General features: G+C 47.8%; 1 protein-coding gene across 10 annotated transcripts in view; it reads right to left on the reverse strand.

Moving 5' to 3' along the window:
* Nucleotides 1–19672, reverse strand: part of LOC144754418 (zinc finger protein 618-like) — a 1175017-nt gene that overhangs the window by 300437 nt on the left and 854908 nt on the right. For all 10 annotated transcript variants that reach the window (XM_078642172.1, XM_078642166.1, XM_078642168.1 and 7 more), the window contains one exon: nucleotides 15346–15390. In XM_078642172.1, the coding sequence (XP_078498298.1) occupies nucleotides 15346–15390 (45 nt within the window). The remainder of the gene's footprint in view (nucleotides 1–15345; nucleotides 15391–19672) is intronic.

The raw sequence follows: 19672 nt of genomic DNA on the forward strand, positions 1-19672 counted from the left end.
GAAAAAGTTTGCATACTTGCGTTTTCGTGCAGCAATGAAGATGCTGTACCCTACATTCCCTAACGAACCAGAGCAACTGGCGACGCTACAGGTGCTGCTAATGGCCCGACACGTACGCACTTAGTAACAAGACTCTACACCACAGCGCAACACGAACAAGCCACGGAGAATACGCAACCAAAATGCAGATGGGAGAGGTTGCTAGGTACACCACTAGATTAACAGGACTGGCAATACAGTTGCACACAGCTCACAATCCTTACTTCTAATTGTAATCTCCGCATAATCCATTTCAAATTCCTACACCAGGTATACTACACGCCCGCAAAACTATATAGACTGGGGCTTAGGGATAATGGCTCCTGTTATCGATGCAATGCACCTGGGGCAGACTTTCTGCATGTGGCATGGTACTGCCCGGATCTGCAGGCATACTGGCGCGAAGTCACGGGAACATTACAAACCATGCTGGGGGAACATATTCCGAACACACCACAGACATGCCTTTTGGGGATCAAGAAACTCAAGCAAGCTAGACAAAGGAAGTTCCTGGCAGTGTCAATGCTTCTGGCAAAACACAGAGTAGCGATAAGATGGGGTAATAAGAGACCGCCTAGGCTGAAGGACTGGATCACTGACCTGACGTACTGTAAAACGACTCTAGAGGCCTATGCTGAAGAAATACCAATGGCGTCCAGGCCCAGAGACTTCTGGGAGCCGCTGACATTACACTTGCAGAGCACCCCTGAATAAACACGATATATGACTGCTATTCAGGTCCCGCACTGGTGTGGAGGACTATACATAAATGTTATTGTCTAAAGAGGAGACAGCTAGCCGCGTACGGATAGGTGGGGGAGGAGTGGTGGAGCTGTATTATGCAATCACTGATAAATACCCTGCTATGTGTGCTCCGTTATGTTGAATTTTATGTACAATACGATTTTGCTCTACGAATATAAAATGCCATATTGTACTATTTGTTATACGAACTTGTAAAATGCGTATCTGCTGGTCAGAATAAAAACAATAAAAAAAAAAAAAACAAAGGGGGAGGAGCCAAGATGGCGACCGAGATGGCGGCGTAAACGCTCGGCTCCGTGAGCCTTCTCACCCCGCGCATACATCCTGGCACTTATCCTGAGCTGTAACGGCATATTTATGTAGGCGAAGGATAACTTTCACTTACCGTTTGCTCCTGAGGCTTCTGCTTGCTGCAGACCCGTTGAAATGTCCCCAAATGTTTTGCGGCCTTCACGGAGCTGGGACCGGGGTCTCGAGTGCGGGGAGTGGCCGGCCGCGACTGCAACAACAGCGGCCTCTGGTGATGGTGAGGAGTCGGCCGGAGGGAACTGAAGACCTGGTGGCCGATGGCGACAGTGCCGACCCAGCCCAACTAGCGGAGAACCATGTGGGGAGTGCGATACAGCTGGGTCGAGGGGAGTGCATGATACTTGGCCCCCCATTCCGGTGTTGTATCCGGGCACATTACCGACTTTTCCCGGAGTCAGCGTGCGGGCCCCAGGGAGAGGCGGAGTTTTTAGCCTTTTTGGTAACTCTCCGCTGAGAAACCTGCCTTGACTTTGAGATCCCCGTTGTGAATCCTGTTCCTCCCTGGTGTGAGGCCCGGTCCCGAGGTGAGGTGGAGAAGGACGAGGCCGGATCAGCTAAGATGGCGGATAGTGCCCTCGTACGCACACCTCATCAGGACAGAGAAGCCGTTGTGCGAGAGAGTCCTGGGGTCTGGCGCCACGAGAAAGAGCCCACGTCCAGAGATGTATTGGCTGCGTTAACAACTCTGTATATGACCCTGATCCGGGACGCCCGGGATCTGGGAAGGAGGATGGCCGCCATTGCTGTCCCGCCGCTCCACATGGGCATGGTTGAATCACAAGGAAGCGCCGATGTGCTCGCCTCTGCGTCAGTGATGAATGTTCCAGCTGCGCCTACGTTCGTGGAGACGCCGATAGACCGGGTCTGTGATACCGCTTTGGACTGCTCTGTTGTATATGTGAGTGACTCGTCGGGGCCCTTCTCTGTACGGCGGCTGAAGAAACAACATCGATCCATGGTTTGGGCTGCCCCGGCGGCGTTTCAACGAGTACCGGATTGTGTGACCTTCTCTTCCTGGCTGGTGAAACTGTGCTCGGACTGGGGGATGTTTCCGGTATCGAAACTGACACAGACGGATTTCCGCCATACGTCTTCGGCTGGGTTTTGGGGGCTACAGTCCCATGGAGTATTGGCGCTGCCCGGTCCGCCCGGATCGGTTGGACCCACCACACTGCTTTGTATGCCGACTGATGGGTGGCCGTATGTGGGTACTATTGATAGGGAAGGCCAGGGGTGAGACCGTCTAGGACATAGTGGAACACGTTGTTGGCTGACGGTGATTAGTGGGACGCTCAACGGGGATGTTATTGATTGAATTGATAATTATTGCTTACTGTGGCTATTCTGACCTTGCTTTTCCGATGTTTTATTGTGCGCGATGGGTGAGGGGGGGGCCGGGCAGTTTGATCGATGGCCCTTCTCCATATTTTTTCCTTCTTTTTTCTTTTTCTATTATTCTATATTTCGGGTCTCTCATTTTCTCATTTAGGGCGATAGGCACGCTGCTGGGGGGGGGGGGGGGTAGGCCGTAGCCTTCTGCAGGGGTGCAGGGTGGGGGGTAGGGGGAAGGGGGTTGTTTATTTGTTCTTTCTTTGTCTCTATAACCCTTTGTCTTTTCTTTTTCTCGGTATCGTCGTCTTTCATGTTTCCTACAGTCTGTTTTGTTTTTAAGGGCTGGGGTGCTGTTCGACATGACATGTATGTGTTGTTTACATTTATCCTGACTCGTATGCCTTGCCCCCATGTCTTTAAGTGTATTCGCCCTCTTTGCGGATTTCTGTTTCATGTTGTTATTGTAGGACCATGTATGACCGTATGGCAATTATTCTGATATTTTTTCTGTTTTATTTTTCTTCACTGTAAAATGAACCTTCTTGAATCCTGATTATCACGCTGTACGCTCAAATACGAGTTATATCCTGGATACTTACCTGACCCCGAATTACGTTCTGCTGTATCTTTCTATATTGCTTTGCTGAACTTCCGCATTGACTAGCGGCCGGCAGGGATGGTTGTAGGCCCATGCTTGTATTTACGTGAAGTGATAATAAAGGTTTTTAAAAAAAAAACAAAAAAAAAAACAACAAAAAAAAACATGATCAGACGATGCATCAGGAGTGGGGAGAAGCTACAACATAGGATCATTCCCTGTAGGAACACCTGGACAACATGTGCAACTCTCATATAGGGGACGATTACACATGGAAGAAAATAGAGGAGGCAAGTTATTGGCTAGGATGATTAAAAACAAACTACACACGTAACCTGTACTGACAATTCGGGGTCCGAGAGGATAAGAGATCTATATACCCAACAAGCCATTAATGAGATCCTGTCAGACCACCTCCGAGGAGAATACATGTCGCCCGGCATTATTCCGGTTCAATAGGTGGCAACCTATCTCGATTCACTGCCTCTGGCGCGGCTGAAGGGAACTGAATGGGCAGAGCTAGAGGTGCCTCTAACCAAACAAGAGATATTACTGAACATAGATTCCCTCAAGACTGTTTAATCCCCAAGGGGTGTAGAGAATGTCTGCCCGCTTAACTTTACAGGACGCTACCGGAGACTATGGCCGACAAGCTACTTTGGGTGTATCAGGAAGCCCTGAAAAGGGGAGTGCTCCCTGCATCTATGCAGGAAGTGCTAGTAGTGCTAATACCCAAGCCTGGTAACCTATTGGACACGGCCTCCCACCACCATTTTTCCCTTTTAAATGTAGGTCAAACGATACAAGGGCAAATACTGGCTAAACGCTTGTACCACCACCTCCCGAAACGGGTCCACCCTGACCAGCAGGTTATATTCCCTGCAGAAGTGCTCTGTACAACCTACAGGGGTTGTTATGTTATGTTAATGACATTTTTAAAGCTCAGTGGTTACCCAGAGATGTCCTGATGCATGCCTCTCATGCGCCCTGTCTTCATCGGGACCAATACCCCCTTGTCTTTCTGGATTTAGATAAATGCATTTGATTAAGTCAGCTGGCAGTACTTGTGGCGTGTGTTTGGAAGAATAGGTCTGGTTCTAACGTTCGATGCCTGGTTAAAACTGCTTTACACACAACTGCTGGTGCAAGTGCGTACGGGGTGGCTAGTGTTGGAGGTGTTTCAGCTGCAGCAGGGAACCAGAGAAGGATGCCCACTGTCCCCTTTAGTGTTTGTCCCGACTTTGGAGCTGGTGGTGTGCAAGTTGCGACACGCGTTGCACAGCTGGGGAATACAGGTGGGATAGATAATCCATATTGTGTTGCTATATGCAGATGACACCACAGTTTATTTGCATCAGTCAGCCACTTCAGCCCCGACCCCTTACTAAATATTTTATTGTTAAAAATCTTTTTTGTTCTGTGGGCTACTGGGTACGCACCGAGTTTATTTTACCTTGCAAGAAGATGGAAACAATACCTGAATGAAGGCCAGACACTTAAGCCAACCCCAATTTTGCATAGCCCAATGCTGTGTGCAGTGAGTTTTTGGTGCACAGGAGATTGGTCACAATACCAGGAGCCACAAAGGAGGTTGGAGGCGGACAAGCACTGTGTGAGTGAAACGCTGCTACTTAGCTGTGCGACTGAAACGCTGAAACCTCCTTTTTTTAAAATAATCGCTGTATTTGTACTTTTAAAACTTTTGTACTTTTAAAACTTATTGAATACCTGGGACTTACCCTGCACTCTCTGTACCCTCTAACTCCCGGTTTCCCCGCATACTCCCCGGTCCACCACGGGAATCAATCCCAATTGTTGTGGAGGGAGGCGTGGCTAAAGCATCACTTCCGGGAAAGAGGGGAGGAGCGCAGAGCCTCTGGTAACAGGCAAGCATAAAAGGCTATGCCATTCACAACGCGCAGCGGACAAGCACTGTGTGAGTGAAACGCTGCTACTTAGCTGTGCGACTGAAAAGCTGAAACCTCCACCTCCTTTTTAAAAAATAATCGCCGTATTTGTACTTTTAAAACTTTTGTACTTTTAAAACTTATTAAATACCTGGGACTTACCCTGCACTCTCTGTACCCTCTAACTCCCGGTTTCCCCGCATACTCCCCAGTCCACCAGGGGAATCATTCCCGATTGTTGGGGAGGGAGGCGCGGCTAAAGCATCACTTCCGGGATAGAGGGGAGGAGCGCAGAGCCTCTGGTAACAGGCAAGCATAAAAGGCTATGCCATTCACTACGCGCAGCGGGCGTGCTGGCGGTGTGCCAAAGGCAAGCCCGTCTGCGCCCGTCCGCGGCCGGCCGGGACCAGGGGCCATGACCCCTGGTCGCCCCCAACCTACAACTTACAGCTCCAGATCCCTACTCGATCTACGTGGAAAAACCTCTGCATCATGTCTCTCCACATGGAACCCGGCCGTGAAAAATTTCACTTGCCCACACTGCGCCTATCAGCCTGACACCCATTATCCTGCCACTCAGCGCCAAATGTTCCTTGTAAATTGCAGGTCATTATCCAAAAATTCCGTAGAAATCTCGCTAATACTTGACGAGCTGGAGCTTGATGCCCTGTTCCTCACGGAAACATGGCTACATGCAGCCTCCGATCCAGATATCGTTCAAGCTCTACCCAAAGGGCACCAGATCCTTCGAGAAGATCGCTCAACTGGAAAAGGTGGAGGCCTAGCGATCATATATAAAGATTGTTATGACTGCCGTAGCTCCCCAAACCAACTACCCAGTTGCGAAAGCCTCGCCTTCTCTCTAGAATTCTCATCCACCTGCACTTTCTCAGGGATCCTCATTTACCGGCCCCCTGGCACTCTGGGTCAGTTTCTCAATTGCTTGCCCCTCTCCATAGCCAGTAGAGCCTGTAGCCTACCCAATTTCACCCTTCTAGGGGATCTCAATATTCATCTTGATGACCCCTCAGACCATACCGCTACGGAACTACTAAGCAGCCTCGAGGCGTTACAACTATCGCAACGCATATTAAAACCGACCCACTCTAGGGGTTATCTCCTAGACCCCGTCTTTACGCAATTGCGCGGACCTCTCAGTGGGCACACCCTCCCCCCTCACATGGTCTGATCATTTCCTGATTCCTCTCACCTGGACCACCCCAAATCCTCACAGCTCTCCACCTATGGTCTCTCGAAGAGATCGCAAGTGGTCCAAACTAAGCCACACTCAGTGGGCAGCAACCCTGGAATCCTCCGTCCCTCCACATAACCCTGACCCCACCGTAAGCAACGAGAATTATAACAGATGGTTAACCCAGTCTCTCGACTCCATACTCCCAATGACTGATATTGAACCAAAACATAGTCCAAGGAACGCGCCCTGGTACTCCCTGGAGTTGCGTAACATGAAACGTCAATGCAAGAAACTTGAAAGGGAATGGCGTTTAGATTACTCCCTCTTAAGCAAAACTACATATCGTTCCTCCATAAAACTTTATAAAAACAAAATTAGAGAGGCTCAATCTATCTTCTACGAAAACAAAATAAACGGGGCGGCATCTAAGCCCAAAGAAATCTATCAGATTACTAAAACGTTGCTAAAACTCCCAGAAAAACCATTAGATCCCCGCAATGCCCAAACACGTTGCAATGAACTGGCCGAGTATTTTTATGATAAAATCCACACCATTTACTCCTCCTTTCCTCTTGCCCCAACTCACACCCCCCTCCTTGGACTCAAGGACGCGGGACTTCCTCCCGCAGTCCTTCTGGAAATCCTTCCCCAAATGGATCCCACTATCCTTCAAACCATCATGACTCAGGTGAGATCTGGCTCCCCTAGTGGCCCAGCACCAGCCCAATCCCTACGGACAGTATCCTCACATATTCTCCCCCTGATCAATACCTCTCTGACCACGGGCATTGTACCATCCAGCTGGAAACAGGCAATGGTCAAAGCACTTTTAAAAAAGGCCAATCTGGATCAGAAAAACCCAGGGAACTACCGTCCCATCTCCCTGTTGCCCTGGCTAAGTAAAATCACAGAAAAATATGTTAATAACATTCTTACAGAGTTCCTAGAAACAAACCATCTGCTAGACCCCTCACAGACAGGGTTTCGTCCCATGCACGGGACAGAGACTGCTCTCCTCGCCGTGACAGAGGCAGCCAGGATGATTACGGATCAAGGTGCACTGCGGCCATTATTCTTCTGGACCCTGATCTGGGAATAACAGCTAATGCACTCACCTGGCTTAAATCCTTTTTATCAGATCGCTCATTCCAAGTCTTCGAGGGTAGCGTCACATCCCCCTGGAAATCACTCAGTTGTGGGGTACCTCAGGGCTCCTCCCTGAGCCCCACACTTTTTAACATATATATGCGCCCTCTAGCTGAGGTCGTCCGCCCCTTTGGAGTGCAAATCATATCATATGCGGACGACACCCAGCTAGTGGTGACACTGAACCATCCCTTGACCAAGCCTAGCGATTTGAGGGGCTGCCTGGAAGCAGTCTTCTCCTGGATGACTCTGTCTTGTCTCAAACTCAATGGAGACAAGACAGAGCTGATGGTGTTAGGAAACTTCCCCCTAAGATCTATTGACCCCATCTGGCCAACCTCGCTGGGGCCTGCCCCTAGAGCTAAAGATACTATTAAGAGCCAAGGAATTTGGATAGACCAGGCACTCACATTCAGCTTCCAAGCAGTCAAACTTTCAGCTACCTGCTTTGGGATACTCAGGGTCATCCGTAAAATTCTTCCCCTCCTCCCTTTTAAGGCAAGACAGATCATGGTACAGGGCCTCATTCTCTCCCAGCTAGATTTTGGGAACACCCACTACTTGGGAGCCCCTCAATCGACCCTTAATAAACTCCAAGAGATCCAGAACTGCGCAGCCCACACTTTTCTACAGATCCCCCGTCGTCTCCCCGTAAAAACTGAACTCAGAGACCTCCAGTGGCTACCCATTAGGAAAAGAATCGAATTTAAGAGCATGTGTATTGCCCACCGCGCCTTCTGGAGAAAGGGAGCAACCATCAATCACCTTTTAATTACCCCCTATCACCCGAGCAGACAGCTTAGATCGACACTTGCTTTCCGAGTCATAAGTCCTAGGATCCAGAAAGCCAGGTCCGGGGGGCGATCATTCTCCTTCAATGCAGCAGGACTCTGGAACTCCCTCCCTCTCCTCCTCCGTTCAGAACCCAACCTCCTATACTTCCGTAAAAAGTTAAAAACCTTACTATTCAATAAATATTTTCATCTCCCCCTTCACTCACACATGCAAATCCTCAGCGCTAGAACGCTTCAGGGTAGCTACCGCGCTCTACAAAAACTACTCCATTCCATTCCAGGCATGGCCAGGAGAAAGGCCAATCCCTCCAACAGAGAGCCAAACACAGTGGGGGTTTGGTTATAAAAAATTAGAAAGTCAAATATTATTAAAACACAACAATCACAAAGCCTACTTTAAGGGTAAATTATGGTTTCTTCTAGGCATAACACTAGCATAAACGTTTGCGAAATTCCCTTAAAACATACTTAATGTGAGTAATGGTTCTGAAATTAAACCAAAAATCCATAATTAAAGTTAGATACAAGAATCATAACTGGTATCTCCCCATGAACATCATAACTCACTCCCAAATGGACTGCTGATGATCTCACAAATGATGTCAAGATGATTTAATCTGCAAGTAAAAAATACCTTATAAGGAGTAGTTTCTTACCTGTAACTCCAGTTATGTAGTAGGGGTATCTCTGTTATAGTCATAATCTAGAGAATAGTCCCGCTCATGTGCAGGGACCCCGGAGCAATCAAAAATAATCTCTTAAGCTGTCTTTATGTGCAATCCTGCATAGACACTTAAGAGAGAATTTAAAGACAAATAATGCTGCCTATACTTATCAGGCTACACTGTCCAGTACTTCAACTAGATATTCCACCAAAATTAAATACAGCACAGCCTGCCAAGTTTCTCTCATAGAAAAACTTCCTATTTTTACCAAGAAAGCCTCTGGAAGATAGAGAGGAAGGGGTGGACAGACAAGCCCCAATAGGCTGCCATTGTGTGGCTCAAAAAGGGATACTGTACCTTTAAGGAAACTTTCTAGAACTCTCAGTATCCCAAAATGCACAGCAGCTCCCCTCCACTTTCAGTTCTTTTTGGAGGCGTATAAAGCTAGACCCTTAGCATTCAGTACATGAACATCTTTCTCCACCGGGGAGGAGGGCGGGCGCTTATGACTATAACAGAGATACCCCTACTACAGAACTGGAGTTACAGGTAAGAAACTACTCCTTCTGTAGTAGGGGATCTCTGTGTATAGTCATAATCTAGTGAATAGAATGGCAAGCCCATCCCCAACACCAAAGCGGCGGTGGAGAAGAAATACAACACCACTACTGTGCGAACAGATTTCGCAGCGAAGCCTGCCCAACCTGAGCATCTGCCTTGGCATCAGAGTCCAAACAGTAATGCCTAGCAAAGGTATGGACCGACTTCCAAGTGGCAGCCCTGCAGATCTCTGCAAGGGGAACATTATGGAGCAAAGCTGTCGTGGCCGCTTTGCCCCTGGTGGAATGAGCCTTAGGCTTACCCCCTAAGGTCTTATTAGCCTTTTGATAACACAATTGTATACAGGACACAATCCACCTCGAGATGGACTGTTTAGAGGTAGCAAGACCAGTCCTCACTGACCCATAGTTGATAAACAATTGGTCTGACCAACGAATATCCTTGGTTTTATCCAGATAAAATTTCAACACCCTTCTGACATCCAGGGAATGAAGAGATCTTTCCGCTGGAGTGGAAGGATTCTGAAAAAATGTAGGTAACGTTATAGTCTGGTTAACATGGAAATCAGAAAAAACCTTAGGAAGAAACTTAGGGTGAGTACGCATTACAACTTTAGCCGCATGAAATACAGTATAAGGATCTTGGCAACACAACGCCTGAATTTCACTCACCCTGCAGGCCGATGTAATGGCCACGAGGAACGCCGCCTTCCAGGACAGGTGCTGTAGCGAAGCCTTATGAATAGGTTCAAAAGGTTCCTTCATCAATCTGGACAGCACCACATTCAATTCCCATGAAGGCGAAGGAAGACGAACAGGAGGAAACACTTTCTTCAAGCCTTCCAAAAAATCCTTTATCACAGGAATTTGGAAAAAGGAAGTCTGTGAAGGGCATTTCCTGTAGGCAGTCAGCGCAGCTAGATGGACCTTAATGGAATGGAAGTTAAGGCCAGACTGCGCCAAATGCAAAAGGTATGGAAGGATGACATCTTCCTTACATGTCGTCGGATCATAGTTCTCGGACTTGCACCAGATGCAGAATCTCTTCCACTTGTAAGCATAAGAAGTCCTAGTGGAAGGTCTCTTAGCCTCCTTCAGTATGTCCATACACTCCGCAGGGAGATTCAAATGGCCATATTGCACTATCTCAGGAGCCATGCCGCCAAACTCAAAGACGAGAGGTTTGGGTGTACCATCTGTCCCTCGAACTTCGTGAGAAGGTCCGGCCGGCACGGCAGCCGTATGCGAGGAAGAAGAGCTCGGTGAAGCAGGTCCGTGAACCACCACTGTCTGGGCCATTCCGGGGCAATTCGGATCATCCGCGCCCTGGACTGGGACAGTTTGAGGAGCACCGCCGGAATCAGGGGAATGGGTGGAAAAGCGTACAGAAAGCTGTTCAACCAATTGATCCATAGTGCATTCCCCAGCGTCCCCTGCTGGAAATACCTGGACGCGAAGTCTCGGCATTTGCTGCTTTTAGCGGTGGCGAACAGATCCACGTCTGGAGTGCCCCACCTGGCGAAGGCGTCTCTGAGTACTTCGTTGTTTACGACCCATTCGTGGTTTTCCTGAATCAGTCTGCTCAGCGCGTCCGCCTGAACGTTCTGCACACCTGGCAGATGGGTAGCCGTTATCGTCAGTCCTCTGGCCAGCAGCCAGTGCCAGATCGCCTGCGCCTCCTGCGACGGAGTGCGTGATCTCGAACCCCCCTGCTTGTTGAGGTAATACATCATGGTCGTATTGTCCGTCTGTACAAGCAGAGAGTTGGTCTGAAAGGACGGATGAAAGGCCTTCAGTGCCAAGTGAACCACTCTGAGTTCCAGGAAATTGATATGATACGTGGACTCCGTTGGGGACCACGTTCCTTGTATCTGTAACTCTCCGGAATGCGCTCCCCAGCCGTGGAGAGAAACATCCGTCACGATGGTCTGAGTGGTAATGTCCTTGTGGAAGGGAACCCCTTTGAGGAGGTTCTCCGCTGAACACCACCATTTCAGGGACTGTAGAGCATGCAGAGACAGTCGTATCTTGTCGACCCAGTTCCCTCGCCTCTGGTCCCACTGATCCTCCAGACACTCCTGCAGCGGTCTCATGAGCAGCCGTGCGTGTGGCGTGAGGAATATACAGGAGGCCATCTACCCCAGTAGAGAAGACACCATCCTCACTGTTGTAGATGGAACGGTCATAAGAGCCTGAGCCTTCCGAAGGAGTGATAAATGTCTCTCCTCCGAAGGAGACACGCTTGCTGACAGCGTATTGATGGAAGCTCCCAAGTGCTGCAGGCACTGGACCAGCGTCAGGACAGACTTGGACATGTTGATGTGCAACCCCAGCTTGTTCAAGAGAACGGACGTCTTCTGGAAGTGAGATTGAGCTTCCGCGAAGGAGGATGCCTTGATCAACCAATCGTCCAGGTACGGGTAGACAAACACCTTGTTGTTTCTCAGGTGTGCCGCTACCACTGCCATGCATTTTGAAAAGGTCCTGGGCGCAGACTTCAGCCCGAACGGTAGTACTGTGTATTGATAATGATTGGCGCCGACTTGGAATCGCAGGAACTTCCGGTGTTTCTGTGCAATGGGCACATGGAAGCATGCATCCTGTAGGTCTATCGCGCACAGCCAGTCTCCCCTTTGCAGTTGAGGGTAAATCTGGTGCAAAGACAGCAAGCAAAACTTTTCCCTGCGAATCTATTTGTTTGCTTGCCGCAAATCCAGAATGGGCCTGAACTCGTTCTTGTCTTTCTTGTGTACCAGAAAGTACCCTGAGTAAAGACCTCTTCCCCTTTGAGACAGAGGGACGTCTTCTATCGCCCTTTTCCTTAACAGGGTATTGGCCTCCGCCTGGAGCTCGCGCAGCTGAAACTGCTAGCAAACCGGTGGAATTGATGGAGGCGGGCTGCTGAACCGAATACTGTATCAATTGCAAACAATATTCAGCACCCACTTGTCCTGAGTAATTTTTCTCCACTCTGCCAGGTAGTATTGGACACTTCCCCCCACCGGAGTGGGTAACGGAGGACGGGGAAGTAACAGCTCAGGGCCTAGACCTGGCCGGGCCCTTCGTCGCGGTGGCAGATTGCTGCCCACCCAGGCCCGTCTGACGTTTTTGGAAGGGCCTCCTCTGGAACTGCTGTTGTTGTTGCTGTCCAGTTTGCTGGCCTCGCCCCCTGCCCTGCGCCCCGTACCGTCTCTGGAATGGGCGGTAAGTCTTCTTTTGTTCCTTGGGCTTCTCCAACCCGACAGCCGTCAGGGTTTCAGCCTCAGCCTTCATCCGGGTCATTTCATCGTCAGCGTGCTTTCCAAAGAGGGTCTCGCCCGAAAAGGGTAAGTTGGCCACCCTCTGTTGGGCCTCAGGTTTCAAGGACGAAGCCGCAACCAGGCGTGACGTCTCTGGTTGACTCCATGGCAGTACCCGTGGGCTACCAGGAGTGATGAATCCGCAGCTGCGCTGATCAGTTGATTAGAGACCAGCAGCACCTCGTTCAGGATCTCCATGAAATCCTCCCTCTTCTCCTTGGGAAGGAGGTCAGCGAACTGTTGGAGGGACTCCCACAGAGCCCGATCGTACCTTCCCAACAACGCCTAGGCACTCGCGGCCTTCATGGAGGTGGCGGACGTCCCACAGATCTTTCTGCCTGCCGAATCCATCCGGCGGCTCTCCTTGTCTGGAGGCACTGTAGATGACGGGGTGGTGGCATGTTTCCGCGCCGCCGTCACTATCACCGAATCCGGTGCTGGATCCACCATGAGAAATGCTGGGTCCGAGTCAGGAGCCCTGTACTTCTTTTGGAGCCTGGAGGGGGCTGATTTCGTAGTCGCAGGAGTGAGGAACACCTCCATGGTGGGCTCCTCCAATCCCGGGACTAACGGCAACAGAGGTTGAGACAATTGCTTCTTATGAAGGGTCCAAAAATGACTGAGGTCGTCGGCGTGGGCACAGTAAGCGTTATGCCCAGCTTGCTCGCCCCTCTCAGCAGTACATCCTGGAAGGATATAATGTCGTCCACAGGCGACACCCTCGTCCGAGGGGACCCCGACAGGGTAGGAGAGTAGCCCCTGGCACTAGACGAATCGTACGAGATCTAGACCTGTCCCTCCTGTGGCGCCGTCTAGATCTAATAGACGAACGGCGGCGACTCCTGGATCTCCCTCTCTGTCCGGGGCGGGATCTAGACCTCCTCGGCCTTGGTCATTCCACAGGCCTCAGCGGCGGAAGTTGTGGCGGCCTGACCGGAAGCCTCAGAAGAAGAGGCTCTGCAGGCGGAGTCGGAAAGCACGGCAACGAGGTTGACCTCGGTGGAGCAGGCGGCTGCCCATGAGTGGGCGGAGGTGGATTCGGTGGCAGCCCATGAGGCGGCGGAGGAGGAGGGTGCGGGGGAGGAGGAGGTGGCGGCGGAATCCGAGGGGGTGGATCCTTTGGCAACGGAAGCGGTGGTGAAGGCGACCTCGATTTAGGGGGCGAGTATACCACAGAGTACACAAAGCCCGGAGACTTCTCTCTCCTTTTCTTCCTAGCCTGACCCGACTGGGGCGACCGAGAGGCCGTGCCCCCTGTCGGTGAACGACATAGTCGCTGTGCCCCCGATGATCTGGAGGAGCTTCTGGCGTCAGAACGTCTCCTGGAGGACGAAGCCTTCCTCTTAGGCGCCGAGCGCCTCTTCGGCGTCGACGAACGCCTTCTCGACGCCGACGAACGGCGTCTCAACGTGGATGATCTATGTCTCGACGTCGGACTTCTCCTTCTCGACGTCGAAGATCTCCGTGACCTCGACGCTCTTCGTCTCGACGTCGATGATCTTCTCGATGTCGACGATCTCCTCTTCGACGTCGAACGCCTAGTCGACGGCGAGCGCCGGCGTGACTTTTCTCGACGTCGATGACGACAATGAATCTGTCCCCGACATCGAACTCGACGTCAGTCCCCTCGACGTAGAACGTCGACGCCGCTTCGACCCAGAGCCCTGGGGAGACGGGGAACAGACCGTTGTCATTCCTCTCGACGCCGACGTCGAGGCTGTCGACGGAGACCGGTGCCGTTTTCTGGTCTTCTTCTCACTGGGAAGCCCCCCAGAGGCCTCAGCACGGGCAGATGAAGCAGATCCAGAATGCCCAGACCCACCTTGATGTTTTCTTTGCTTCAGTCCTTGGAGCCTGATCTTCTGTCTGTCCTTCAAGGTCCTGGAGGTGAAAGTCTGGCAGATCTCACACTCTTCAGGAACATGTGCAGAAGGGAGACACAGGATACCCACCTCGTGTGGATCGGACTTGGCCTTCTTCCTAGAGCACTCAGGGCATTTATCAAATAAGGCAGGCATATTTGATAAATGAGGGCTCAGAATTACCAGAAAAACACCAGTAATTAAAGAAAGCTCAAAAACACGTCGAGTGAACACACTCTAACACTTTTAAAAGTGCAAAACATTGAAATAACCCTGAAAAGGGAGAGCTCAATGCCCCAGGATCCTGCTAGCAGGAGCCGGAAAAAAGAACTGAAAGTGGAGGGGAGCTGCTGTGCATTCTGGGATACTGAGAGTTCTAAAAAGTTTCCTTAAAGGCACAGTATCCCTTTTTGAGCCACATAATGGCAGCCTATTGGGCTTGTCTGTCCACCCCTTCCTCTCCATGTTCCAGAGGTTTTCTTGGCAAAAAGGGGAAGTTTTTCTATGAGAGAAACTTGTCAGGCTGTGCTGTATGTAATTTTGGTGGAATATCTAGTTGTAGCCTGATAAGTATAGGCTGCATTATTTGTCTTTAAATTCTCTTTTAAGTGTCTATGCAGGATTGCACATAAAGACAGCTTAAGAGATTATTTTTGATTGCTCCAGGGTCCCCGCACATGAGCGGGACTATTCTCTAGATTATGACTATATACAGAGATCCCCTACTACAGAACAGAAGATTCCCAACATAAAAACAATGAAATTACAAACCCATAAGCTTACAATTTAAGTATGATAGTCACCACCTCAAATGATTGGATGCATGAACCCACTTGAACTTTCAAGACAGGAACTGGAAATTGAAACTACTTACTTTGTAGTAGAGGAAAAGCATTTGGCATTAAGGGACTGGCAGCTTCTGAAATAAACATAGTAGAATAAAAACAAAATATTTCAATTTAAACATTTTGAATATAATTTGATTTCGAGTAATTAAATGATTGCTAAGTAGCACTTCTTAAGAAACTCTACTCTCATTTTAGTAGCTGCATCAATGAAGACATTATTGTAATATTGACAGACAACCTTAAAATAAAAATAGATGCTAGACAAAATGTTTTAGGATTTGAATTAACTATATGTGAACCAAAACAAATACTGAAAAATAATTAAAGTGGTGTACAAGGCTTGCCAAACATTTAACACAAAATTAAAGCCAACGTTCCTTTCTATCAATCAATTTCTAAGGATACATTTCTTTATAAAGTCCTATTGCAAAATGGGGTCTTTAGTTGACAAGAATTTTTTTTCTCTTACACATTCACGGATTGGCTGTGTCCAGTTTATTTCAATAAATACATTTTCTTGTAGCTTCCTCCATTTTTCCTTTAGTGCTACCGTCTAAGATGCAATAGCTGATCTCTAAATCTATTATTTGCTATGTTTACATTTCTTGTATAATGAGAGGAACAGAGTACTGACTGTCATCAGAAGTTAGAGGCCTAAATGTGCTAAACAGGCAGATTGTTTTCAGAAATCGGTTAAATAGTGCTAAATCCTGTTGGTCTTCTAGGGCAGGAGGAAGACCAATCCACAGTCTTGCATTGCAAGGTGAAAAGGCACACCACCCAGTGTAGAGATTTTTACTTTAAGACTCTACACCTGTTTGTTGTGGCTTACACAACACCGAGATTTTGATGGAAGCTATGGCACTGACTAGCAATGGCATATAGCTTCTCACAGGATAACCAATTCATTGAAGGCAAGTTACATACTTGCATTAAAAGTTCTACATCACAGGAATCTTTACCCATGAAATCTGAGAGCGACTCCAGGACAATTTTAGTAGAGAAAAAGCTCTCCTATGCCATTACTGGCATATTATTTCTTTTGGCCTTTTAACTGATCAGTTTCAACTAATAATTTGATTAACTTAACTTCAGACCTAAAACCCATTAAGGCAGATAGACAGTAGTATTTATCCATAAACAAACACAACATTCCTTTTAGGAGCTTTGGCTGGCTATGCCTTCTTGGAGAGCCCAGCTCCAACAACTCTGAGAGAACTGATTCTGAAGTTGCTATCGGGCATCATTCATTTTATTTTAGTTGCTATGTACTTGAAAAAAATTATATTAAATTCCATCATTTAACATAAGAGACCTAAAATCCATAAAAACTCAAAAGTTACTCAAATATATGCATTACATAAAAGCTTGCTAAATTATCTGAAAATTACAAATCATAATTAACCTATTACTATCAGTATCAAATAGCTACATCATATTTTAATTCTGTCCCCCACTGGATTCACCGCCTAGGGTTCTAAAAAAAAAAAAAAAGGGGGGTCAGGGTTGGCCAAGAATTCAGTTAAAAATTATTCCATAATGGTGAACTAGGCTTACAAATAAGTATATTTTCCATAACATTCAGGTGATTTTATGAATATTCATGAAAACTGGATAGAATAGCTGGCTTCGGTGTATGGAATAATTACAGGTGCTTTTGGTGAGGCATAATCTGCTGATATCTTTTATTTGGTTTTCCATTCTGCAATAGGAATATATGCAGAAGTGCCCTACACATGTGTGAAATGATCTCTGTGTATTTATTTGGAAAATTTCTAATACAAGAATATTTTTAAGAAGGGATACAGTTGTTGATTTCTCATTAGTTGAAAAGGATTTATCTGTCATCCACGAAAAAAACCTGTTACAAAGAGTATCCAACAAGAAATGCATTGTTTGGAAGAGGTCCATTCTGTGTGAATGGGGCACAATTAACAAATAGCTGGTTACATTTCCTCTTGTTTTATTTTGACATCTTGCATATGAAGAAATGTTTGCCTTGGCCTGCAAGATTAAAGGGAAAGCGTTGGCACAGATAAACAAGTAACTTGCCTTTGACCACACTCTTTCTGGTATATACTCTACCTAACCACAAATTCCTCGCCTTGTGAATCCTAAGCACCAGACTGGATGTGGAACCTTGCAATAGCTCGCGCATGAAGGCAGGCTGCGTCATTGGGCTCTGCACCACCTTTTGACGCGATGACACAAAACCTCATAAAGACACCACCTTGGTACACGAAGGTCAGTACCTCCATTGTTTTCTAAACCTCTAGACATGGTGCGACTGAGAATCGAAGATCGATAGTGTGCCAGATATGACTTTGAACCTTTTTATTATGAAAAGGCTACTTAACAAAAGAGGGAAGAGGGAGAATGGTGAGGAATATGAAGGTAGAGCATCCACCAGAAAAAGGGTTACCAAGTGTAAGTAATTTGTTCTTCTGCTGGATACCTATCTGCAGATTCATGACCTTGTGATTTGACACCAAGACATTACCTCCCAAAAAGACGCAGATTATGGCGCATGTATTTTACACTACAATGTCCGGCAGAACTGAGCGGGCAAAATAGCACTCAATGTGAACCTAAAAGTCAATGCCTGCCAAAGTGTGGATGGACGCCCATGAAGCAGCCTTGCAGATGTTCAACACAGGAACAGCTCTAGGGAAGGTGTTGTAGTAGCCTTGGCTCAGGTTCCATGAGCATGAAGGCCCAACAATCCATCCCAACAAGGTCTATTTCTGAACTGCATTCCCTTTCTTTGCACTGGCAAACCCAATGTAATGCTGATGATCCAGACAGTGTTCCCTAGCCTTCTCAATATGGCTGCTTAGGGCCCAGTTTAGGATTCACCCAGAGAAACCTCTCCTCCACCTAAGAGATGTGGCAGACAGAAAAATGCAGGAACAATGACAGACTGACCACATAGAAGGGAGACCTTACATTTTGGGAGAAAGAGCGCTGGAGCATAGTGTATAGCGGCCAAACCAAAAGCGCCTGCAGCTCACCGATGCATCACACAGAAGTGACTGCAGTAAGGAAAATGTGAGCATGCTCAGAGTACAACTATGCATGGGCTCAAAGGGCACACATCAAAAATTAAGAACCAAATAAAGGTCAGGTGGTGGCATAACAAAAGGACAGGCAGAAAAAATAAGTCCTTCCAGAAAATACATCACAACACATGATTTGAATAGAAACAGCTGATTAAGCAAAAGCAGAACACACTAAATCGAAAGATAGTTTACCCTTAACTGTGCACATAGCAAGGCCTTGCAGGGCTTAAAACAAAATAATTAACAGGGGTAAGTCAGCATAGCAGTCTTTTCGCCAGGTCAAAAACTTATGGGCAGTATAGATAGACTTTGTGGAAGTGTGGTGAGTTAGCAAACCACATCCACAGCTCAAAACCACTCAGCTGTTTCGGCTCACTTTTCTTGCATACAGACAGAGTGTGAATGTTTCAAGCAGAACCCTGTCCTGTTGCTAGGACAGCAGATCATCCAGTAGAGATAATGAAAGAGGAGTGCATAGGCTTCAGTTCTACTTGTCGCAATGTCCGGGGCTATCATGTTGAGCATCTCAGTCTGTCCTGCCCTTTATAAGGACCTATGGAGTCAGGAAAAACAGAGGCAACCCACACAGGAGACCGAGTTCACCCAAACACAGAACACATCTCCAAAAGAACATCAAAGAGGAAATTTCAAGCTCTGAGATTGCGAACAGATCTAAGATGGGCATGCTAATAATCATAGGGGAATGAATCACTAGTGGCAAAGAACCAGAGTCTCACATGTGTTGTAACGGAGACCCTCAACCACATTAACACAGTGTGCAGTATAATTTTTATCTGCTCGTGTGGTCAGATGGATAGTGTCATCATCGGGTCGTAATCACTAGAGTGTTCCGTTCTCCAAGTGATTCACCGACCTCCACCAGGAGGGAGACTGTGTGGTTCGCAGTCGTGAACCGTGACTAGTGATTAAGAATGTCTCCTGTCCTATTTAAGAAAACTTTATTAAGTCAGGACAGGGACATGATTAAAAGAAAAAGCGGTGCATAAGTGAATTGGTCCACTGCACCTAGTGAGTGGTCGACATGTTGCGGCCTAAGGATTGCTCTTACAAGTCAGGTGGCTTTCTTCAGGACCATAGAGTGTAAGGTGGTCTTCAAATTTTGGAACACCATTGTTACGGTTAACTTACCCTTCTTCGTAAGTGAGCTCAATGGTTCACTGCTTACGTTTTCTTAGGTGCAGTCTTTAAGTATGACTTGACAAAAAAAGGAAGAAAATTCATATTGGGGTACAAAACATGGTGATTTGTACAGTGTATTATACAGTGTTGGAGT

Source organism: Lissotriton helveticus, chromosome 5_1 (genome assembly GCF_964261635.1).
Source record: "Lissotriton helveticus chromosome 5_1, aLisHel1.1, whole genome shotgun sequence".
NCBI classification, from domain to species: Eukaryota; Metazoa; Chordata; class Amphibia; order Caudata; family Salamandridae; genus Lissotriton; species Lissotriton helveticus.